The 22,514-nt window shown below is 39.1% G+C and overlaps 1 protein-coding gene across 1 annotated transcript in view; it reads left to right on the top strand.

Moving 5' to 3' along the window:
• The window catches only part of LOC127016950 (synaptotagmin-9-like), a 69,912-nt gene that overhangs the window by 15,190 nt on the left and 32,208 nt on the right, over window positions 1-22,514 (top strand). Inside the window, 1 exon segment of the mRNA XM_050897791.1 lies at window positions 20,646-20,997. Within this exon segment, the coding sequence (XP_050753748.1) occupies window positions 20,646-20,997 (352 nt within the window).

A 22,514-nucleotide genomic window follows, 5' to 3' on the forward strand; every position in this document is an offset into this window, starting at 1 on the left:
TTCACTAACTTAGTGAGGCAACTATAGGTTGTTAAATGGTAACCCAATGGTGGGAATAGTGTCAATTTAAAGGAAATAGGATCACAGACACTCCCTGAGAGAAGGATGTATACAAGCACCTGATTCTAAAGAGAAGATTTAAAATAATGTTCATGTAATACAGGTTTAGGTATATTTTTTCATAATATAGTCAAACTATCAGAAGTGTGATTTTTTTTTTTTAAATCTCATTTTCTTTATATATTTTGGGGGCCCATGTGGGACCAGGATAAGCAGTAGAAATTGGTCAGTGCCTTATCTACCTAAGGATATTGGGTGACAAAGAAAAAAGTACCAAGTGTTCAAAAAAATTATTCTAAAATCATTTAGCTGAAGTAGCTGAAAAATTAGCAAATCCCATCAGCGTATTCCAGTTTGCAAGGGAAGTGGGTTGTAGCTGTCTCTGGGGAGCTGAGAAGAAACCCCCATTACTATTTTTAGTTGCATTTTTTTTCTGGGCAAGAATAAAAAATATAGAGACCAGAAGACGGAAAAACAGTGGCTAGAAATTTACCATCAGTTTACTCTGTTACGTATGTTTGTTTTTCCCTTAGAAGTAGCAGAATTCTTGGAGTTCTTCAAAACCCAATGAATTCTCCAGATCTGAGAGCAATCCAGCTGAGCAATTCTTGGGGGAGGAGAGAAGACATGAAAGCTGTGGCTCAGTGTTTCCACACTGTTTTCTTAAGTATCCCACTGCTGTGGTATTACGCTTTCTGGGAACAAGGGGCTGCTGCCAACATTTTCTTCTTTACACTCCCTTTACAATTCTGAGAGGGAGGTAAGGAGAGCAGTTGTTCTCCCCTTGGAACAGGCCTGAGGAAGAGCAGCCGTGAGTCTGCAAGAAGAACGTTGCAAAGTTGATGGTCCCTTCTCTACATCCCATTTGTTTATGTACACCCACCTGGAGAGACCAGTGTATAACATGGAGGGTGTATCACTGATTATAATTAAACTAGTCTTAAAAAAACCTATGCTGTATACAGTGATTATAATTTCTCTCTCTGGTAAGGTTGTTTATCCTCTTTTTCTTATTTATTGCTTGAGTGAACCTAATACATTTGAAATTATGTTTTAGAAGAAGTAAGATACTGTGCAACTGGTGGTATTTCACTGCAGAATAACCCCCGAAGGGATTTGTAATCCCCTGTTACTAACATCATCTAATAGTGAGCCAAATTGAATAATAAGCTCAGTGCTATGAACACAGCTTCGTATTCAGCCTCATTCTATTTTAGTTAGCATTGCCTAGTAATTAATTATTATTCCGTATTTATGCTATCAATGACATCCAGAGGCTGGCCTGAACACGCTCAAGCCGCTGGCAGCGGCAGCAGCAGCAGTATATATACAAGCGGATATTTTGTTCTCCCTCTATAAATGTATGCTGCAGACTGTCTCTTAAAAGATTTGTTAGTAAGTCTTCCCTGTAGCTAAACACAAGAGAGTACATACTGGACATCACTCAAAGACGCACAGTGACACATAGGTTACTAATTACTATTAATGTTTACAGGATTTGGAATGTCTTAATTGATTTTGGCACTGAAAGTGCAGTCTAGTAAATTTCTTGTCACCTTTGTTTCATCCTAGGTCTCACTGAGAATCTCATATGCAATTAACTGTAATTGCTATACTGTATTTATTCTAAAGTGCACAATACATTACTATTTTGTTTGGATCTCAAAATTGGGGAATTAATTGCTTACAAAAATACAATTCAAAATAAGGGGATCTTTGTGGTGAGGGATTTTTTTTCAGAGTAGAAAAATACAGATTTTAACATAGTTCATGTTCCAAACTCAGTGTCCTCCTGTACTTGAAATCAGTTCACTAACTTCAGGGAGAGTAACTTGTGCATAAAGACATGACAGGTAAATCTACATTACCAACTTGTGTGGCACAATGAGATGGGTTTGATTTGCTGCACACCATTCTGGTTGTAGGACCGAATGTCCTCATTGTGCTGCTACCAGCAGTGAAACTTGAGCCAGTTGCCAGTTCAAGGCACTCATCAGGCAACCCTAGAGCACTAACTGCAGGACAACCCTGCGTCCACGTTGCCAAACCCTGGAGTCTAGCTTCAGCCTTGGTTCCACCAGGAAGAAAACTACTTCAAACGCACCCACCAGTGGTGTGTCTCACTCAAGTGAGTACCGCCAGGCTCCAAGTATAGATACAAGGCAAAGCTGAAGCAGAAGGAATCCTTCCCCCTCGCTCCTCCAATGCTAAATCACTAATGTGGACACATCTTATGTTATTTAGGAAGACTCTGGCTAAAGATGCTGAAACAAATTCTTATGCTGTCTGTAAGACAGGGCAATTGTTTTCTGCATATGGAACTGTACAGTAATTCTTGAAAGGAATATATTTCCTCCACATATTCTAGGTTACAAGGTGGAAGAAGCACTGAATTGCTCACATGAATTCATCTGCCAGTTTAGCCTGGCAATATTTTCTATTTAAACAGCCAAAGCTCCAGAATTAACATGGACTGTCTAGAAACCTCAATAAAAGAAAGAGTTTTGCCAAGAAGCAGTCTAGGACAGTGAAAAAAAGTGAAGCCCTTCGTACGGATAAAGGACAGGAATCTGCAAAATTTTCCTTCACAGGAATGGAGAGCTGCATTGTCTCCTGATATCACCCAGGGTTTGGATGTTGGAGCACAGGTCTGTTTTTCAAGTTTAGACTGACAGCACCTGCTCTTTTCATTTCAGAGTGGATTGTTCAAGGAACAGCTAATCATGTTTCCTTGCTGTCCTTGTTAAAGCAGAGGATACTCTTTAGTTCATCATATTAAGAAACGAGCTGTTCTAATTTTTCTGGAGAAAATAATTTCAGGAGATAAGATACAGATCTAGCTAAATTAACTTAATTAAAGAAAATGCAAATCCGGTAGAATGAGAGTATAGATTCTACTTGCTGCAAGCACAAAATCATAGAATCATAGAATGGTTTGGGTTGGAAGGGACCTTAAAGATCATCTAGTTCCAATCCCCCTGCCATGGGCAAGGACACCTTCCACTAGATCAGGTTGCTCAAAGCCCCATTCAGCCTGGCCTTGAACACTTCCAGGGATGGGGCATCCACAGCCTCTTTGGGCAACCTGTTCCAGTGCCTCACCACCCTCATTGTGAAGAACTTCCTTACATCTAATCTAAATCTACCCTCTTTCAGTTTAAAGCCATTACCCCTTGTCCTATCACTACATGCCCTTGTAAAAAGTCCCTCTCCGGCTTTCTTGTAGGCCCCCTTTAAGTACTGGAAGGCTGCTAGAAGGTCTCCCCAGAGCCTTCTCTCCTCCAGGCTGAACAACACCAACCCTCTCAGCCTGTCCTTATAGGGGAGGTGCTCCAGCCCTCTGATCACCTTCATGGCCCTCCTCTGGACTCACTCCAACAGGTCCATGTCCTTCTTATGTTGGAGGCCCCAGAGCTGAATGCAGTACTCCAGGTGGGGTCTCACGAGAGCAGAGTAGCAGGGGAGAATCACCTCCCTCGACCTGCTGGTTATGCTTCTTTTGATGCAGCCCAGGATACGGTTGGCTTTCTGGGCTGCAAATGCACATTGCCGGGTTGTGTTGAGCTTCTCATTGACCAACACCCCCAAGTCCTTCTCCTCAGGGCTGCTCTCAATCCACTCATCGCCCAGCCTGTATTTCCGCCTGGGATTGCCCCAACCCATGTGCAGGACCTTGTACTTGGCCTTGTTGAACTTCATGAGGTTCACATGGGCCCACCTCTCAAGCCTGTCAAAGTCCCTCTGGATGGCATCCCTTTCCTCCAGCGTGTCAACCGCACCACACAGCTTGGTTTCATCAGCAAATTTGCTGAGGGTGCACTCAATCCCACTGTCCATGTCGCCGACAAAGACGTTAAACAGTGCCAGTCCCAATACCAACCCCTGAGGAACGCCACTCGTCACTGGTCTCCACTTGGACATCGAGCCGTTGACCGCAACTCTTTGAGTGCCACCATCCAGCCAATTCTTTATCCACCAAGTGGTCCATCCATCAAATCCATGTCTCTCCAATTTAGAGAGAGGGATGTTGTGCGGGACAGTGTCAAATGCTTTGCAAAAGTCCAGGTAGATGACATCAGTTGCTCTTCCCTTATCCACCAACGCTGTAACCCCGTCATAGAAGGCCACCAAATTTGCCAGGCACGATTTGCCCTTAGTGAAGCCATGTTGGCTGTCACCAATCACCTCCTTATTTTCTATGTGCCTTAGCATAGTTTCCAGGAGAATCTGCTCCATGATCTTGCTGGGCACAGAGGTGAGACTGACTGGCCTGTAGTTCCCCGGGTCTTCCTGTTTTCCCTTTTTAACAATGGGGGTTATGTTTCCCCTTTTCCGGTCAGTGGGAACTTCACCAGACTGCCACGACTTCTCAAATATGATGGATAGTGGCTTAGCCACTTCATCCGCCAGCTCCCTCAGGACCCGCGGATGCACCTCATCAGGTCCCATGGACTTGTGCACCTTCATGTTCCTTAGATGGTCTCGAACCTGATCTTCTCCTACAGTGGGTGGTTCTTCATTCTCCCAGCCCCTGCCTTTGCCTTCTGCAGCTCAGGTGGTGTGGCTGGAGCACTTGCCGGTGAAGACTGAGGCAAAAAAGTCATTGAGTACCTCAGCCTTCTCCATGTCCCAGGTAACCAGGTCTCCCGTTTCCTTCTGGAGAGGGCCCACATTTTCCCTAGTCTTCCTTTTATCACTGACGTACCTATAGAAGCTTTTCTTGTTGCCCTTGATGTCCCTGGCCAGATTTAATTCTATCAGGGCTTTGGCTTTCCTAACCTGATCCCTGGCTGCTCGGACAATTTCTCTATATTCCTCCCAGGCTACCTGTCCTTGTTTCCACCCTCTGTAGGCTTCCTTTTTGTGTTTGAGTTTGTCCAGGAGCTCCTTGTTCGTCCATGCAGGCCTCCTGGCGTTTATGCCTGACTTCCTCTTTGTTGGGAGGCATCTCTCCTGAGCTTGGAGGAGGTGATCCTTGACTATTAACCAGCTTTCTTGGGCCCCTCTTCCCTCCAGGGCTGTATCCCATGGTACTCTACCAAGCAGATCCCTGAAGAGGCCGAAGTCTGCTCTCCTGAAGTCCAGGGTAGTGAGCTTGCTGTGCGCCCTCCTCACTGCCCTAAGGATCTTGAACTCCACCATTTCATGGCCACTGCAGCCAAGGCTGCCCTTGAGCTTCACATTCCCCACCAGCCCCTCCTTGTTGGTGAGAACAAGGTCCAGCATAGCCCCTCTCCTCGTTGGCTCCTCTGTCACTTGGAGAAGGAAGTTGTCATCAGCACATTCCAGGAACCTCCTGGATTGCTTATGCCCTGCTGTGTTGTCCCTCCAACAGATATCGGGGTGGTTGAAGTCTCCCATGAGGACCAGGGCTTGTGAATGTGAGGCTGCTCCTATCTGTCTATAGAAGGCCTCATCTGCTCGGTCTTCCTGGTCGAGTGGCCTGTAGCAGACCCCCACCATAATGTCACCTGTCCCTGCCCTCCCTTTAATCCTGACCCATAAGCTCTCGGTCGGCTCCTCATCCATCCCCAGGCAGAGCACCATGCATTCCAGCTGGTCATTGACATAGAGGGCAGCACTCCCTCTTTGTCTCCCCTGCCCATCCTTCCTGAAGAGCCTGTATCCTTCCATTCCAACACTCCAGTCATAGGAGCCATCCCACCACGTCTCTGTGACGGCATTAAGATCATAGCCCTGCAGGCATGTGCACGTCTCTAACTCCTCTTGCTTATTCCCCATGCTACATGCATTTGCATAGAGGCATTTAAGTTGGGCCCCCGATGAAGCTGACTTACTGGCTGGAGTGGCTGGAATTCCTTTGTGCTGCTCTTCAGGTGCTCTCCTGCTGACCTGTGGTCCTTCTCCAGGCTCTGGGCATCTATTGCTGGCACTGGCATCAAACTGGCAGGAGTGGGATGGATTGAGGTTCCCCTCCCCTGGCAACTTTAGTTTAAAGCCCTCTTCACCAGCTTGGCAAAATCTCTCTAAGAGTCTGGATATGACAAATAATGACAATAATTGTACATCTAAAATATTAGAGTATCTTCTATCAGAATGCAGGATGAAAATAGAGACTATTTGATTTGAATTTGTTTTACCTACTGCAAGTGGAAAGACAAGCCTGAATATCATGGACTGATTTCCAGCACATTCAAACTATTTTAGAGGTTACTTTTAATCCAGTTAATTACTTTACTATTCTCCATTCAATTAATTATCAGATTAAAGTTCTTATATAATATGTACAATGGTGTTTTGATAATAAGAGATTATAAAAGAAATACTGCAGAGTTTGCTTTAGAAGAAAGCATAGCAAGATTGAAATCTGCAGAATTCCAAGTTAAAAGAGGCTATTAACTTTGATAGCAATTACATGTACATGTATATACCACAAGAAGATGGGATATATTACATGGGGTATGGAAGACCACTACAAATCTTTACCACAGGAATCATTTAGGATTGTACATAAATACCATTGCTTGGATTTTCTGCTTAGGTCTTCCAGCATTGTTACATTTATCAAAACCTGTTTCATTTTTTTATTACAGATGTTGATCGTAATTTCTTTTTGTGGTATTTCAGGCTTCCTGGGATCTACTCAGGGAAAAAAAAAAATTCTTTTGTTTTACAACCTAAGAATTGATGCTCAGCAGTCCCTTTATGCTGCAGAGTATGGTGGCATGGCTTTTCAGTTGTCTGTACCACTTTCTTTCTGTGAAGGTCTGTTCATTGTGTCAGTTGGTACTTTATGTGTTGGCAGTATGCCTACTGTCTCACAGAAAGCAGGTGCATTTGGAGAGATGACAGCTTTCTCAGAACTCAATTATTTAATTAACTCATTTATAACTAGATTATTTGAAAAAGCCATACCATCTGTTTAGTGGTCAAAATCTTGCTTGTGTGCTAAGTAATGCTTCTTAAACTCTCTGCATCCCTTCTATTTAGTTGCATGCTGTTTCACTAGAAGCAACTGGAGAGTTGCTAGACTCAAATTTAGAAGTGAGAAGATCCAGATTCCATTTTTAACTTTTCAACTGATTTACCTAATTTCACCTTGAGCAACTGTGCTGCATCTTGGTTTCTGTTGCGTATTTGTAAAAAGACATTTAAATAACTTTGACATGTACAGAAGGAGGGAAAAAGCTACTTAGTGAGAAACAGTTTAATCATTGTGGTAATTTAACAGCTTTGTTCTACAAGCTACTTGGTAATGTGGATAGAAAAACACTACACACAATTCTTCAAATATTGATTAGGGTTTCTAAACACATTTGTTGCACTGTTTACATTTCATTAACATTTATCAGATCCAGATGTACTCCCAATGGTTTTAACTGTGTATGTCCAGACACTCAGAGAGAACACATGCAAAATTTTAATGCTTTCTAGCAGCTTTCATGAATAAACCTTGATTTTTTAAAAAAAATTATTTACTCATCCTATCAACAATGGCAACATTACTAATTAGTCAAATAAGGACAGAAGGCTGTCGTTTATGTCTCAGATATATAGCAGAGGTCACTAAGCTGTTAAATAAAGACAAAATCTGAAAAAAGATAGCTTGCAAATTTCTCTTAAAAATCTTTTAAATTACATCTTTCTCTTAAAAATCTGGATTTGCATTTCTTTTCCCATTTGTATGATATTTGAAATTACAGGAGGAAAATATTTATTTTGAATGGACCTTCTTGTCATCATCCAAGCGGGCGGGAGGCATACTGTTAGTTGATAGACAGTAATGATGAATTCATTGTGCATCAGAGAGGTAGTCTGAAGACTTTGACAAGAAAGGTGTCAGACGACCCCTTATCTTAATCACTCCTGTATAGTTACACTCCTGGGCATATACTAAGCATGTATCTAGCCGCTAGTAAAAATCAGGGTATCATAGGTGCACAGAGGATTTATTTTTGTAATTCTGAGGTCACTGTGATGAGTCATCAACTGATGACTTTTTCATAGAATTATAGAATAGAATCATTTAGGTTGGGAAAGACCTTTAAGGTCAAGTCCAACAGTTAACCTAACACTGCCAAGTCCACCACTAAACCATGTCCCTAAGCGCCACATCTACACGTCTTTTAAATACCTCCAGGGATGCTGACTCAGTGTCTGTATGATCAAGGAGGGAAGCTTGCATTTGTCATTGCTTTCTCAGACAACTCATCACAACTCAGTCAAACAGGAGCGAGGTCCCTACAGTAAACTGTGGCTCCAGCCTTACAGATCTGAGAGTTGTTGTTCAATATCTATTTTACTCATCAGAACTTAGTAATTTTTTAAAACACCAAAGCTCTAGAGGCAACATCATTTATTAAGCTTATGTCAGTGGTCACTTTCTATGAATTTAATATATACTTCAGAATCTTAGCTTTCCACCCACGCTGATATATCTGAGACTTGGGATGTACATGTGAGTGTGTGTATCAGAAGGGAGGGATGGAGTGAGGGAGAACAGAAAGCAAAGGAGAAGCCTCTGAACACACAAAACAATGTAAATTGGTGTGGAGCCATCTGCCTGAGTCTGCAGTGTTTGAAAAATGGAGTGTATGAACTGCTCCTGTTCATTATCATTAAGGGAAGTAGATCAAAATCTTGGGGACACTTTTAAAATACTAACTGTTAATTTTTTAATTGCTGAACATTTTTAGATGCGTTGAAGTAACACACTTCTTCACAGTGGTTGATACTGGTACATAGGGTTCAACAGGCAGTCATTGCTATAAATGACTTCTTGTATGAAATGTAAGAGCTTCTGATCCTTCCACTGACCTTAAAGTCTCTTGTGCTCACAAGTGGATGTTTCCTTATTTGTGCAAAAAGACTCACAGTATTTCTTCAATATCTAAAACAAAAACACTTCCTGCTTTTCTTAGGTGCAAAATGCACCACAAGGCCCCGTGCAGCTTTTGAAACCTCCGGACAGATGCAAAGCTAATGTATTCAGTTAAGTTACTATCAGCCTTAAAACCCTGAAATGCTGAAGCGTTAGTATCTTGACCTTTATGTCAAGATGAATGAAAAACAAGTTAACTTCTGACTCAGCAGGCCTTTCTGAAGGATTGTGTTTGTTAGAAAATGTCTCTGTTTTTACATATAGGTGTAAGGGCAAAAATAAGCTGTTTTGCATAAAAGCGGAAACATCTTAATCTCAACAGTTCCCAGAATTTCTAGCCTTAATGAACCAGTTATTGATACTGTTCTTTGGCATTTATATTTTATTATAATTAATTGTTTCTGTAGCACACAGCTATGAGTATTGTTGACAGAAAGGTACAGGAGGGATTGGGAAATTTAGAAGTTAACAGCACATAGGGTTATATCAAGCTTTCATCTGTGTCCCTTGTCCCCCACCTGTCTCCTTCTCAAGATCTGTTTTACCTATGAATCCAACAGGTTCTCAGAAACTCCTGACCTTTCACAGTAACTGATTTGTTGAGCGTACCCCTTTGGCCATGTGATAGGGCCACGTTTCTCCAGGTATAACTCTGCCCAATTTACTCAGTGAATTTAAGGGCACATTAATACGTTAATCTTCACCAGTAACTGACAACAGTTCACATCACATCTATGAACTCTGATATCTAGATTTGGGAGAGTAGCAATCCCATGGTTACTTCACTGATGCTAAAATGCACTGTTCGGATTTATTATCTTCCTGATTTTTTCTTTTTTTAATCTATTATAGCTAAATAAAAGTGCTTAGATCAGCAGCTGTAGAGAGTAAAGCCCTGAATTTATCCCTACAGTCAAGCTGCCTGCCAGTTTGCTGTTCAGTGCAAAAGCTGAATATTTGGACGCCTTCTGCATGATATGGAGTAAGAATACTGACAAGCCTCAGAAAGTAACTGTTGGGCATGAAGATTATTACCATCCTTCTCAATATCAAAACTTCAATGCATTGATTTCTGTAACCCAGTGTGCAGTTTGGGTGCACTCACTGGAACAACAGGATTAGACTCTACTGCTTTCTTCTCGGTAACAAATATTGATCAGGGTGGGCCCATTAATCTGGGATTGGTGGGCATCTGTCACTACTACATGATGTTTAATATTTGCTTTGTTGGTCATAATTACAGTATATTAGCTTTCCTCTCCATAAAACTAGGTAAATACAAGAAGAAAAACCCCTCAAGCTGTCCAGTTTCAATTTTACATTCACAACTAAAGTACAACATGAAATTGTGCAGTTCATAAGAAAACTTCAAAGAGTTGTTGCTACTAGTTCTTTTTTCAGATTCCTTTTAGTATAAGGAATGTCTTGCACAACTTTACAATTACAGCCAGGAAAGCAGAAATCCAGGTATGTTCAATTCTTACTCAAAGCATACATTATTTAGTATATGCTTTGCAAAAATAAGCAAGTTGAAGTTCTCCTTTGAATTTGGATTTGCCAAAATTAGGAAGGCTTCCAAGAGCATCTCAGCTTTAAAATAATCACTTTCTAGGAGTGAAAAAGCTGAAGAGCAGTCTGAATGATAATTTTTTATCAAATCTGTTTCTCAATTCTATTCTGTAGTTGTTACATTTTTAAGCTGTTTCACTTTAGATTTCTCTTGATTTTCTGCTCTTAGTTTCTCTGTTTTCACATCTATTCTACAATTTTCTCTTAGACAGTATTTTATACAGACAGGATTTCCAGAATTACCCACTCGTAAGTCTGTAGAAGCCTTGAACTCATTCCTTTTGCTCTCTGGAGATGAAGAGGAGTGTGAATGGGAAAGAAGTATATTCTGTATATTTTTTCTAACAGTAAATTCATAGTAAACTTGATCTGATTGTAAATTACTAATTAATTATCTTTCCTAGCAGTAAATATCCCTGTCAGTAAGACTTCCATCGCACCATAATGCATATGGATCAGACCAAAAAGCTTCATTTTATAAAATGGGAACCCTAAGTTCACAAAGAACAACAGATACATAATACATTCACCATGGCTGATTTTCTGAAATACTTTTTAAAAAAAAGTCAATGCGAGCATTACAGTGCATCTGGCTCCTCATCTGAGAAGGATAAATGCTTTCAAAGCTGTCTTTATTTCCCTTTATGCCAACAGCTCCCTCCTAAAAGAAAAATCAGGCTATTTAATCAGTTTAAGATGCTAGTGGTTTGTGATAGTTTACTTTTCAGGAAGAATAATGTCCAGGACAATCAGTTAATATGAAGAAGTCCTAACCAAAGCAGTTTGAGAATCTGTAAACTATCTTTCTAGTCTAGGTATTATGTAGGGATGAGAGTGCAGTCATTCAGGAAAAAAAAATAAAGACCAGCCAAACCGAAAAACAGATATAAACATCTCATTAGGTTCATGAAGGTCAAGATAAGTAATAAATTTCCTCTTTATCCATATCAGTCTATGCAGGCAAGTTTCCTGAAGTCCCTTGTGAGATTTCAACACTTGTGGCAACCTTTTTATGATCTGCCGGTATACAGAAAGCAAATGAATTTTGGCTCTTCCTTAAATGTAAAGCAAGGATTGTAAATATTGAACCACTGTGATGTGCCAAACTCCCATAATATAGGCTTAGAGTAGTTGATTCTGAAAAGGAAGCTAATGAAATAATTGACCTCATTTCCATTCCAAGCAATCTGACTTTAAAGAGAAGCTTGCACTTTTATTCTACATAAATTACCCAGAAGAGTAATACTGTCTTCTTATTTCCTACATATTTATTTCCTAAAAAAACAAATTGAAGAAAGTAAGGTTCAGAAATAGGCAGATAATTTTTTTAGGTTATTCAAAATTAGACAGGCTAATGGTTTCCACTGGGCTTAAGAAAATTAAAGGGACAAGTAGCCAACTGGTAGATGAAATTCAATGATTCCAATAGAAAAGAAAAGAAAAATATGTTACATAGATTTGCTCTAGAACTATATGAGCAACGCAACTCCTATTAATCATTATGGCTAGTTCTGTGAAAATATTTTTTCATCATATTATATTGTATTCATCACATTATAGGTGTGTGTGTATATATATATTTACATATACGTGTCTTTAGATATGAATGTGAAACTTAAATTTTGCTAAAGCTCAAGCAGCCCTTTAAAGACTTCAGTGGTCTGTCCACATCTCCCATGGTCCTTTAAAGTCATTTAATTCCACAAGTTTTCCCGCCAAAAGAAAGTGATTCAATGAAACATTTGGGTAAGTAAGTACTTTTTTTTTGTTTTTCCCCTGGAAAGATTGTGCCCCAAAGGGGATCAAAATTAAAAGAAATTTGTTAAAAATTTGCAGAAAATGTTACTACTTCATTATTACTTTTTGTAACATATCTCTGTAACTATTGTTTTGAGCACTTTGGTACAATATTACCGTACAGTTTTATACAAGTGGGAAAGGAAATGCTTCTCTCTCATTTCTTTTAGTGCTCTCAAATGCTTCTTTACTATTTATTGCAACTTACTGGGCTTTCAAGGACTATAATGGAATTTAAAGCTTATTGGCATGGTTCAAATAAGCTGTTTGCTCTTCTTCCATAACCTGGGAACTTCCTGCTACTGGCTATATATTGCAGAAATGGCAATTTCTCTTAATTATTATTCATGGGGTCATAACATTCAAGATTAATGTGTGCTCTGATGGCTTATTCATGAAAATGTTCACAAATCTTGAAAGTTTCATACTTTTTAACACATACAATTTGTCCAAAAATTTCTACTAGAAAGCATGGTTATTCTTTACTCATTCTTCATCATTCATTTCTCTATTAAAACCTTTCGTTCTGTCAATAAGGGAACATACACAGTATTTGCCAAAAGTGACTAGTCACTTTCTATGACTAGATGAGAAGTTAAATTCTTCAGCAACCCTATGAACTACTGTTTTGCATCCCCTAAAAAAAACCAGGATAAACACTTACAAATTATTAATTAGCAATTCAGTTCACTTTGTGAATGATCCTACAGGAAGAAGAAAAGTCTAAGTGTATCATATTATTTATTCCAAGCAAATAATTAATCTGATTCTGTTTAATATATCCCAAGAAGTAGCAGAGAAAGTGCGTGGGTGGAAATATGCATTACAGCTCTTGACTACAGTCATGGGAACTGTAACTCTTACAAGGCACAGCTACTCAGTTTTTGCACTTTGAAGGACCTAAGAGGTCTGATGGTCATATGAATTTGCAGTATAAATGTATACCCCAGAAATTTCTTTCCCACTCAGCATATGACCAGCGTCCCCTTTTAGCTAACAAGCTACAAGCGTGTCTCAAATGCCAAATGGCTTTTAGAAGATTTCATATTCATTTGCTCCAGCTACATTTCCTGTCCTGCAAATGTAGCACCCTGACTGATTCTGCCTCACAGGATGAAATAGAGCCGTTTAAGCCTATCCATGTCATGTTACACAGAGAGTACTTGACAATCTGGCATGGTACCTTTAAAACTGGTGTCCTCGCTTCTGTTATATTATCATTTATGCATTTTTTCCAGATTATACTGTACAATATTTTTCACTGGCTATTAGAAGACCAAATGTATACAGTAATTTTGCATATTTGATCAGTTATGTGAAGTATGTATTCAAAGAGAATATGATAATAACCAAAAAGAACCAAGTCTGAGGCATGGGAACCTGGATAAATCTTATTACAGTTGTGTATATGCAGTCATGATAAATTTTATTTTCTGCTATGCTTTGTTTGTATCCATGTTGCTTGTGAAACAGAAGCTTTAGTTTTCACAAGACAAGCAACATAATTCTTTGTCAGTAGATACTACTGCAAGATGTCAGAAAGAAAAATGCAAGCCCTTGAACATATGACTCCTCTCAGCTGTGTCTATAAGAATCACTGCTCATTCAGCTAGCTGACTGATTAGTAAAGACATTTTTTGTCACTTACAAACTCTAGCAGAATATTACGTCAGCTAAGTTGTCAAGGAAATTTGCGTTAATGCAGACTAAATATATTAAGAGGAAATAGATGTGCAAACAAGAAGAAATTCTTATAACAAGTTTAGCTTATTGGATTACAGATGTTAAGCTTTATTATAGAGACTGATCAGTTTTCTTCAGCAAGTGTACTTTTGAGTGTTGTGCTTACATATAATTTTGATTGCAATTAATAAACTATCTCAATATGAAGTCACCTTACCTGAATTACAAACAAAACATTCTGCTTACCTAACTTTTCTTCTTAATAAGCAAAACTAAAATATTTCTGCTTCACCTCGGTGAAGTCCTAGGATTATATTTCATTGGTCTTGTTCGTATATGAAACTTAGTTAATTTTAAGCAATACCTGGAAAAAACATAACACAAATTTGTAACCCAAGCAACGCAGAGGAAGAGAAAGCAGACATTGATAAACTGGAATTTGTAACACTATTTAGGAATAAAAATATATGCAAGTCACTCAGAGGATTAGAACAGTGTCTTAACCAACAAGAGCTTTACATACCCTAAGGCCTACCTATAAGATGTAGAACACATAACTTGAAAAAATAGACACTAAAAGCTAATAACAGCTTCAAATACTGGTAAAGCCCAGTTACAAATATGGTTTTAGATCATGGAAAATGTTATTACTATATGAAACCCCGTCACTGATCTCACTTAGGCCTGTTTTGTTGGTCCCCATTCATAAATTTCAGGGTCAGACGGATAAGAGTTGGAGTATGTATGTGTAATAATACAATCTGAGATTCACTCCCTTGGTTTTCAGCTGCCTTACTTTAAAGAATTTCCCAGAAAAAGGTTCTAAACACAGTATTAAGGATAATTAACTGTATTCAGGAATATTTCAGAGAAGAATATATTAGCTGAGAATTATTCCTTTGTCTCAGGAGTCTTTGCAAAGAGACACCTTTCATCCTGAACAAGTGCCAGCTATGTTAATTAAGAAAAAATTGTGAAGCACAAATGAAACTACACTGCAATATTAGGTTAAAACTGCTTCAGTAAGTTTTAGATGTTCAGAAGTTTAAATGCTTCAGATACTTCATCCTAACAACACTTCTCCTCTGGAAAAGTTAGGGTCTTAGACTTCCAGGTTTAAAAAAAATTTGCTCTCACAGTGAAATTACTGAGCTGAATTATGGCTAACCCTCCATAGATGTATTTGCATGAAAGAAAGACAATTTAGATTTTCAAAAGCACAACTAGGATTTAAGCAACAGGCACTGATCTTTCCATTGTTTTTCAAGAAGTTAGATGTCTAACTGCTTCATATTCCTTAAAATCTCCCCCTAAGCAACAAAAACTTCATGAAAGGAGAAACATTTTTTTCATTTCACTTCTTGCTAGCCAAACTTCACCTAATAGATCAATGTGTATATTACAATAATGCTGGAATATCTGAATACTCATTTTGATAAAAAGAGAAGAGTAAATAACCATAGAGAAGAAAGCTTGTTTTATTTCAATAAGAACTTGTTAAAAGAACTCTCCCAGTTAGGTTTTCTGGTAAAACTCTTTCAGCTTCAACTTAAACCAGATTACAGCCAGTTTATTGGGAAAGGAGTTCATTTGATAGAACACCAATCACGGCCAGGCAACCAACAACTTCATTACCCAAATAATTATATTATTGATCAGCAGTTCCTTTGATCAAATGTCCTGTCTATGCCTGGTTGATCAGAAATTCCTGGTTGTTTATTCTTCTTGATATGTTTGTTCTTATTTGCATCTTTTGGAGGCAGATGAATCCACATCATTTAGTTTATGCCTTTTGACTCTATAACTCCAGTTGCATATCTGGACACATGCATTGATCTGCGTTAGCTATTGATCTCTCCCATTGTTGGCTAATTTAGATATTTGATTTTCTATAATATTTAGCAATCCAAATGGTAACTTAATAAACACAAGAAGGAAAAAAAAAAAATTCATTCCTTGTTTCACATATGAACAGACGAAACCACCACTATTATTTCTGTATTTCACATTTTTTGGTAAGTTTTTTCAACATCAGAGTTTTAGAGGGTAAGGCACAACCATTTATGCCAGAAAAACAAGTCACAGGCCTGCAATTTTGTACTGTCAGAATTTGAATGGAATCATTATACATTTATCTTTGGTCTTACAACCTCCAATACTGAACAAGAAACATGCAATATGTATGTATAAATTCAACACTAACTCAAATCCTTTTGGAACAATCTATGATTGCATTCAAAGTCAATATAAAAGCTTACGTTCGGTAGGTCTATACTAAAAACCTGTGCAATATAGAGGCATAATTTTATTTCTTTTTTTGCTAGATAATCTACAAAGTGCAGTTATATCTTAGAGCTTTATTGTTATTTTTGTAGTGATCTAAAAAATGTTACCCACTTAGTATCTTATCCCTACCAAAATAAAATTATGTTATTAGCCTATTTGAGGGTGGTCAAACATTGGAACAGGTTGCCTACAGAGGCTGTGAAGTCTCCATCTTTGGAGAAATTTTGTCTGGGCATGGTCCTGGGCAGCCTACTCTAGGTGAGCTTGCTTGAGCAGGACGTTGAACTAGATGATCTGGAGGGTCCCTTCCCCTGTGGGGATTCTGTGATTCTGTTTAATAGGGTAATCTGAAGACAAGAGAATTTATATTCCTATCATACATTCTCTTGACATAAAGCATGGGATTTTTCTTTTTTGTATAACAGATCTACTTTAAAATGCAAGTAAAAATTTTTAAAAAGACCCAGTAATGACTCCATAACCAAACAGAGTCTTTTTGATAAAGCTGTCGTAGAACTGGTTGTAATAAAATCTGTCACAGAGAGAAAGGCCATTCTCATCTCTCCAGTCTGTGATAATAACTGATGATGTGATCCATAGGTAGAAAATTCTATTTCACTTGCTATTTCTGCATTGTTTTTAACCTTGTCATTGCTACCAAAAAATGAACCGATGCACTAATTACGCTGATAAGCATAGGAGATTAATAAGAAATTGAAAGTCAGTAGAGTAAAAAGGATTCAAACATGAAAACCTGATCAAAAATTGATTAGTACATCAGAATATTTGTAAGACATGCCATAAGCAAGACATTCAGAGAGCCTCTGTGTCTGTGGGCTTACTGCAAACCACAGCTGAGTAACTGAGTTGTTATAACTGCATGGAAGTAATGGCAGTGTCTTGCAAGTCCTCTAACAATGAAGTTACAGTCTTAATAGACAAAAAATTAGATGAAGCTCCCTAGTCTCGAGAGTGTTTAATCTGGGGCCACCCTGAAGATCTGTCTTCTTATTTTCTATCAAAAGGCCTCCTTTACTGGTGTACGAAAGCACGTTGCAGAGGATGTGCTTATAAAAATTAACTGTATGCACATGCAATTGCATTGATTGGTTCCTTTAACCCATTTTAAAAGTACATGTTTTTAACAAAAAAATTTGGGCTTACTTTCTACAGAACACATTAGCCATTATCAACACACTATAATACCGTCCATGTATTCTGCCATGCTGGAATTTGGGAGCTCAGGTCTATGCAACCATGATCAAGAAGCTATAGTTATAAAATTTTGACTTGGATTCATATCAACACCTCAAGACACTTGGCTGGCATCGTGGTTGCACCAGGAAAGAGATCAATGCAAGTACCTGTGGCACAGGGGCCTTCCTTGTGTTCATGAGATTCTCCGTTGCAGAGCATCAAGAGCTTGTATCAATGCAGAGTAGGTACAGAGAGTAGATGTATTAGTTAACCACTAATGGAACTGGCCAAATGCTAAAAGTGAGCACAGATGAGCATCAAAGACATGGCAAAATGTGCACACTGAATTTATACATTGCAATGCTACTGAAAAAAACTGTTCCTTCTGAAATCATCAGCACCTTTCCTGACTGCTCCCAAAGCCCATGCCTGCCTGTAAACTGCTCAGCCTTGCCTATAGTGCTTGCCTGCACTTTGGTTCACAGTTGCAGTTTAGACTTATATCGGATACTGCTCTGGAAAACACATTGCTCTAATTCTTGTGAAAGCAGAGTGAATTGAGAACCAGCTGGATTTTTGAGGAACACTTTCTGTGCTGCAGATGTCTGATTTTTGTAAGGACAGACAAGTAAAGACTTATCCTGCTGTCATTACAAAGCAGAGGAAATCACTGGCATCAGGTGAGTACTGCTACCTCATGGGAATACAGATAAACAGGCTTAGAAAAACTGAGACATCTGGAAAGATGGAATAAAAATTATACAGAAAATACAGTATGTAACAGTACAAATGGCTAATGTAAAAGCAGCTCCAGGATGCAGCCAGAAATCTCTTCCCTTGGGACTGCACTCACCCCAGCTATTCACACTGGATCTGCCCAGTTGCTGAAAACGGCCAGCCGGGTGTGCAGTATATGAAAATTACTGTCCAATGAAACTAACAGTATAGAGCACTGTCCTTTAGCCCCACTGTCTTTCATAGAAGTAAGACAGATACATGATTGTCCCTTTTCTACCCACAGAAACAAAAATTTCACACAAAAATGGTTCCTAAGGAGTCAGAAAGAAGTAAAACCAAGATGATAAAAATAATCCCTTCTTATTCTGCGACTTGGCAAGTTCCCTGAACTGTTTATTACCCAGCTTCTCTGAAAGTAAGCTGTGAGATAAGGGTTCTCAGTGTGATGTTATTAAATGCAGGGGTATATTGTTAAAGCCCTTCAAACTCTCCAAATGAAAAGTAGTTCATATTGCTCTCAGGTATTTTTTTTGCATTATGTCAGTTCTCTAGATGACTGTGTCCTCTGCTAAAGTCATCCTCAAAGTAGGGGACTGTTGGTCTACCTTTCAAATTGTTCCTCACCTTCACACATCTTTGGCATTGGGCAGTCTCCTGTTCTCACCTTGTAGTCTTCTGGCTGGTTCTGACAACTCCCAATTTCTCATTTCTTGCAATGCTGGATCATTTACTTGAAGCAGTTCTTTGAAAAAGTGACCTTTTTGCAGACCTCTGATGTATTTCTTCCTTCTCCTCCAGGGAATCCAAGACAAATTGCTTTATTCTGAAGGTCTTCTTTCACTACTGCATCCCAGTTCCTCTGCTTTTTAATCAAATGGAGAGGTTGTGCTCTGCCTCCACTGCCAGGCTTGTTTATCAGTAAATATTCCAAAAATATCAAGAACCACCATTCTACTTTCTCCTAAATTGCCTTTTATGCACAGGAGGAATTTCTTTAATTAATTTCAGCTCTGAAACTCTTTGCTATAATTCCAAACAGCTGCTGTGCTGTCCCCACCGTTAGTGAGCTTTGTCTTCATATGACTGGGAGAAGGACAGAAAGGGCCATGCTGGCTAAAATTGTTTAAAATTGGTTTTTGGCATGCAAAATAAACTGGACAGCTCCTGTGTGAAACTGATTGTAGTGTCACTCACCCCTCTGCAGAAATTTAATCTGTCTGGCTAGTGAGAATGAGACTCACAGCAGGGGCAGAAGGTATTGACTTTTCCACTTTTTTGAAAAATATTCTTTTTTTTTTTTTTTTTTTTTTCAAATTGACTGAGGCTGTTTCATCTGAATTGTCATTCTTAAATAATTGTCCTAGTAGGAGCAGTACATTTCAACCTCATGCCATCCTTTGAAAATTTAGGTTGGCTGGCAGCTAGAGAGATGCAGCCTGACATTCTGAACCTACACGCAGTGTGAAAAATTGCTTTGATCAGATTGTGTTTATAATTTGAGGCAGTAAAATAGAATTCTTACTAATTGTGTTTAAGGGATGATGTATTGTGTAATCCACAGAGAAACTAATTTCAAAAACACTGTAACTATAAAAACAGCTGTTCCACTGAGTCACTTTCCCAACATGCAACTTAAAACAAAGCAAAACAGAGAAAAAGCCTCTCCCAGTTGTAACTTATTTGTGTCGGTATGATTATGGAGTAGGATAATGCTAGGAATGTGGGGAAAAACAACAGAAAACTCACCTCCACATTACTTTTTATACCAGAAGTTTGGAAACAGAAAAAAGAGCTTTTGGAGTTAAAAACTAGAAAAACCTCAGTTTCGAAGAGATATTGGTCCATAAACTGAATTATTTATAGCAAGCCATGTATTGATAGTCCAAAATAATTTGCAAAGATAAGAATGAGTCTAAGATTAGAAGGAAGAGAATTAAAATAATGAAGCAAGATACTTCAGTTGAATACCTAAAAAAAATTCATGTCACATATGTGCATGTGTGCATATTTTCATGGTGTTTAAGTATAATACAGTCTCTGGAAGAGAAAATAGCAAGATCTGGTAAAGGAGGTGGAGGAAACTGCGCTACATAAAAGGAAAATAAAGAAAAGACAAAATGTATTGCAGGCACTGCTCTTTCATTAGTAGAAATTTGAATGAACAAGTGAACAGCCCTTTTCATACTTAGAATGAACCTTCATCCCACCGAGCTTTTGGAGGGAAAAATATAAACTAAGTTCTATCAAGATAAGCCTTATACTGAATTCAAAACAAGGTTAATTTTTTTCTTGGGGGGAAAAAATAGAATAGAACATTTAATATGTTTCTATTATATGACTGTTGCAGGGACCAGAATTTAATTTTTGTAGATCTGCAATTCAGAGATGTTTACTTCACATATTGTATGCCTTGGAGATGCAGAGCTCCAAAGAGCACAAAGATGTGACATGCATGTGTTTTTCTTGTTTGCAGATATCTCAATAAGCTTGCTCTCCTTAGTTGTCACAGCCTGTGGTCTTGCTCTGTTTGGTGTCTCTCTGTTCGTATCCTGGAAGCTTTGTTGGATCCCTTGGCGAGAGCGTGGTCTGCCGTTTGGAAACAAAGACAACAAACAAGAATCACTGAACTACACAGATACAGAGACCAATGACCATGACTACAGTGAGGATTATCTGGGTCAGCCTACAGCCTATCCGGAGTCCTCCATGAAGATCAGTCACACCTCCCCTGATATTCCATTAGATGCTCAGGCAGGAACGAAGGAGAACTGTGTACACAATGTGCGAATGCATCGCCAGATCACTGAACCAACCTCTTCTGCTCGGTCAGTAACTCCAATTTCTCTCTGATATTAATGACTACAGATACAGTCAAAAGAGCGCGGCTTGATTATCCAGTACAGTGATCTATTAAAAATGCGTAATTTACTTGCCACATTCTTTTTAAAAAAAATTACACAAAAGTTATTCTTTGAGGTGCACAGACCTCTTAGGTTAAAAGAACAGGGTCACAATGCTATTCAACTCTTCTATCAACTACTGTCTCATTTGTGCCTCTCCCTCAGAAGCTGGACAAGACAGAGCACTGTGTGTCCCTTAAAGCACCAGAACAGCCTAGATTTAGCTTGTAAAGCATATTCATTTGCACTTAGCACTGGTGCTGAACACTCAGTAATATCTCCTCAAAGATTCTTAAAACAGCCAAAGAAGAAAAGTAGGGCAAGCTAATGAAACACTTGCAAGAGTTAGAAATGGGATTAAAAATCATAGATTTTAGCCACAATCATGACTGTGGGGGGAAAGTGACCGAACAAGAGTCAGTGAGGTCTCCAGGGAACTGGAGAACTAGATCAGGAGGGAAGAGGAAAGAGGGAGGGTGAGAGTGTGTGCAGGGGCAGGTGATAAAAGGACTATGTTTCACACAGTAAGAAAAAGGATCAGCACGTGAAGAGCCAGTAAATTTCTGAGTCAAAGCAGATGCACTTCAGCCGGAGAAGGTACAGCACTAGCCCAGTTGCTCTTTGCTAGCCTCCTTTCTGGCTGTCTGGAAGAGCAAGTTTAGCCAAGACTCTTGCCTGCAGGCACACCTGAACATGGGTAAGATGACAGCAGCTAGCAGCCAGTTTAGTAATTGCCAGTTGTCCAAAACATGTCTTAGAAAGAAAGAATTTGAGAAGTCCCCAGAACATTCTTATTGCTATGTAGTGAAAGCTCCAGGTGCCCTTTCTCCTTAGATTAACCTAAGAATGGCTTGGGCTTATATTGTTGTAGGAATCTATGGGGAGGTCAAAGCCATAATTGTGGATACCGAAGCTTGCACCCTACGACACACAAGGCTGATTTCCAACTAAGGACTAAGAGCCCAGAAGTACAGTACAGGGCTGGTGCTGCTGTGTTTTCAGACTGCTGGGAAATAAGCATGTCATGAGATTCATTAACAACGGAAGATTCATATCTGACATCTAACACCGAGAGCTCTCATGTGTCTTCGATATTGTGAAAGTATTGAGTCAGATACAGGCTTTTTCTGCTACAACAGGGCAGCAATTCTGATACTTAATCAAATGACAAATGCACAGGATCACCACAGCGTAGTCATCTCACAAGAGGCAGCAGCAATCCCAATCTGTAAAAGAACTTGCCTCAGCATCCTGAGTGCAGGGAGAATGTCTTCACTCCTGTCAATCTCTGCAGATCTTTCTTCTGCCAACTGTTCCCAGTCTGGCTCTCTCCAGCAGGTGTTACACTGGCTCTCCATCCACAAGGGCAAGACTTGTCCAGGTCCCACCCCTACCCTATACCGTTTGCTGATACAGGCTTTGCTCTTTACTCCTCTCTTTCA

The sequence above is a fragment of the Gymnogyps californianus genome, chromosome 5 (genome assembly GCF_018139145.2).
Source record: "Gymnogyps californianus isolate 813 chromosome 5, ASM1813914v2, whole genome shotgun sequence".
Classification (NCBI taxonomy): domain Eukaryota; kingdom Metazoa; phylum Chordata; class Aves; order Accipitriformes; family Cathartidae; genus Gymnogyps; species Gymnogyps californianus.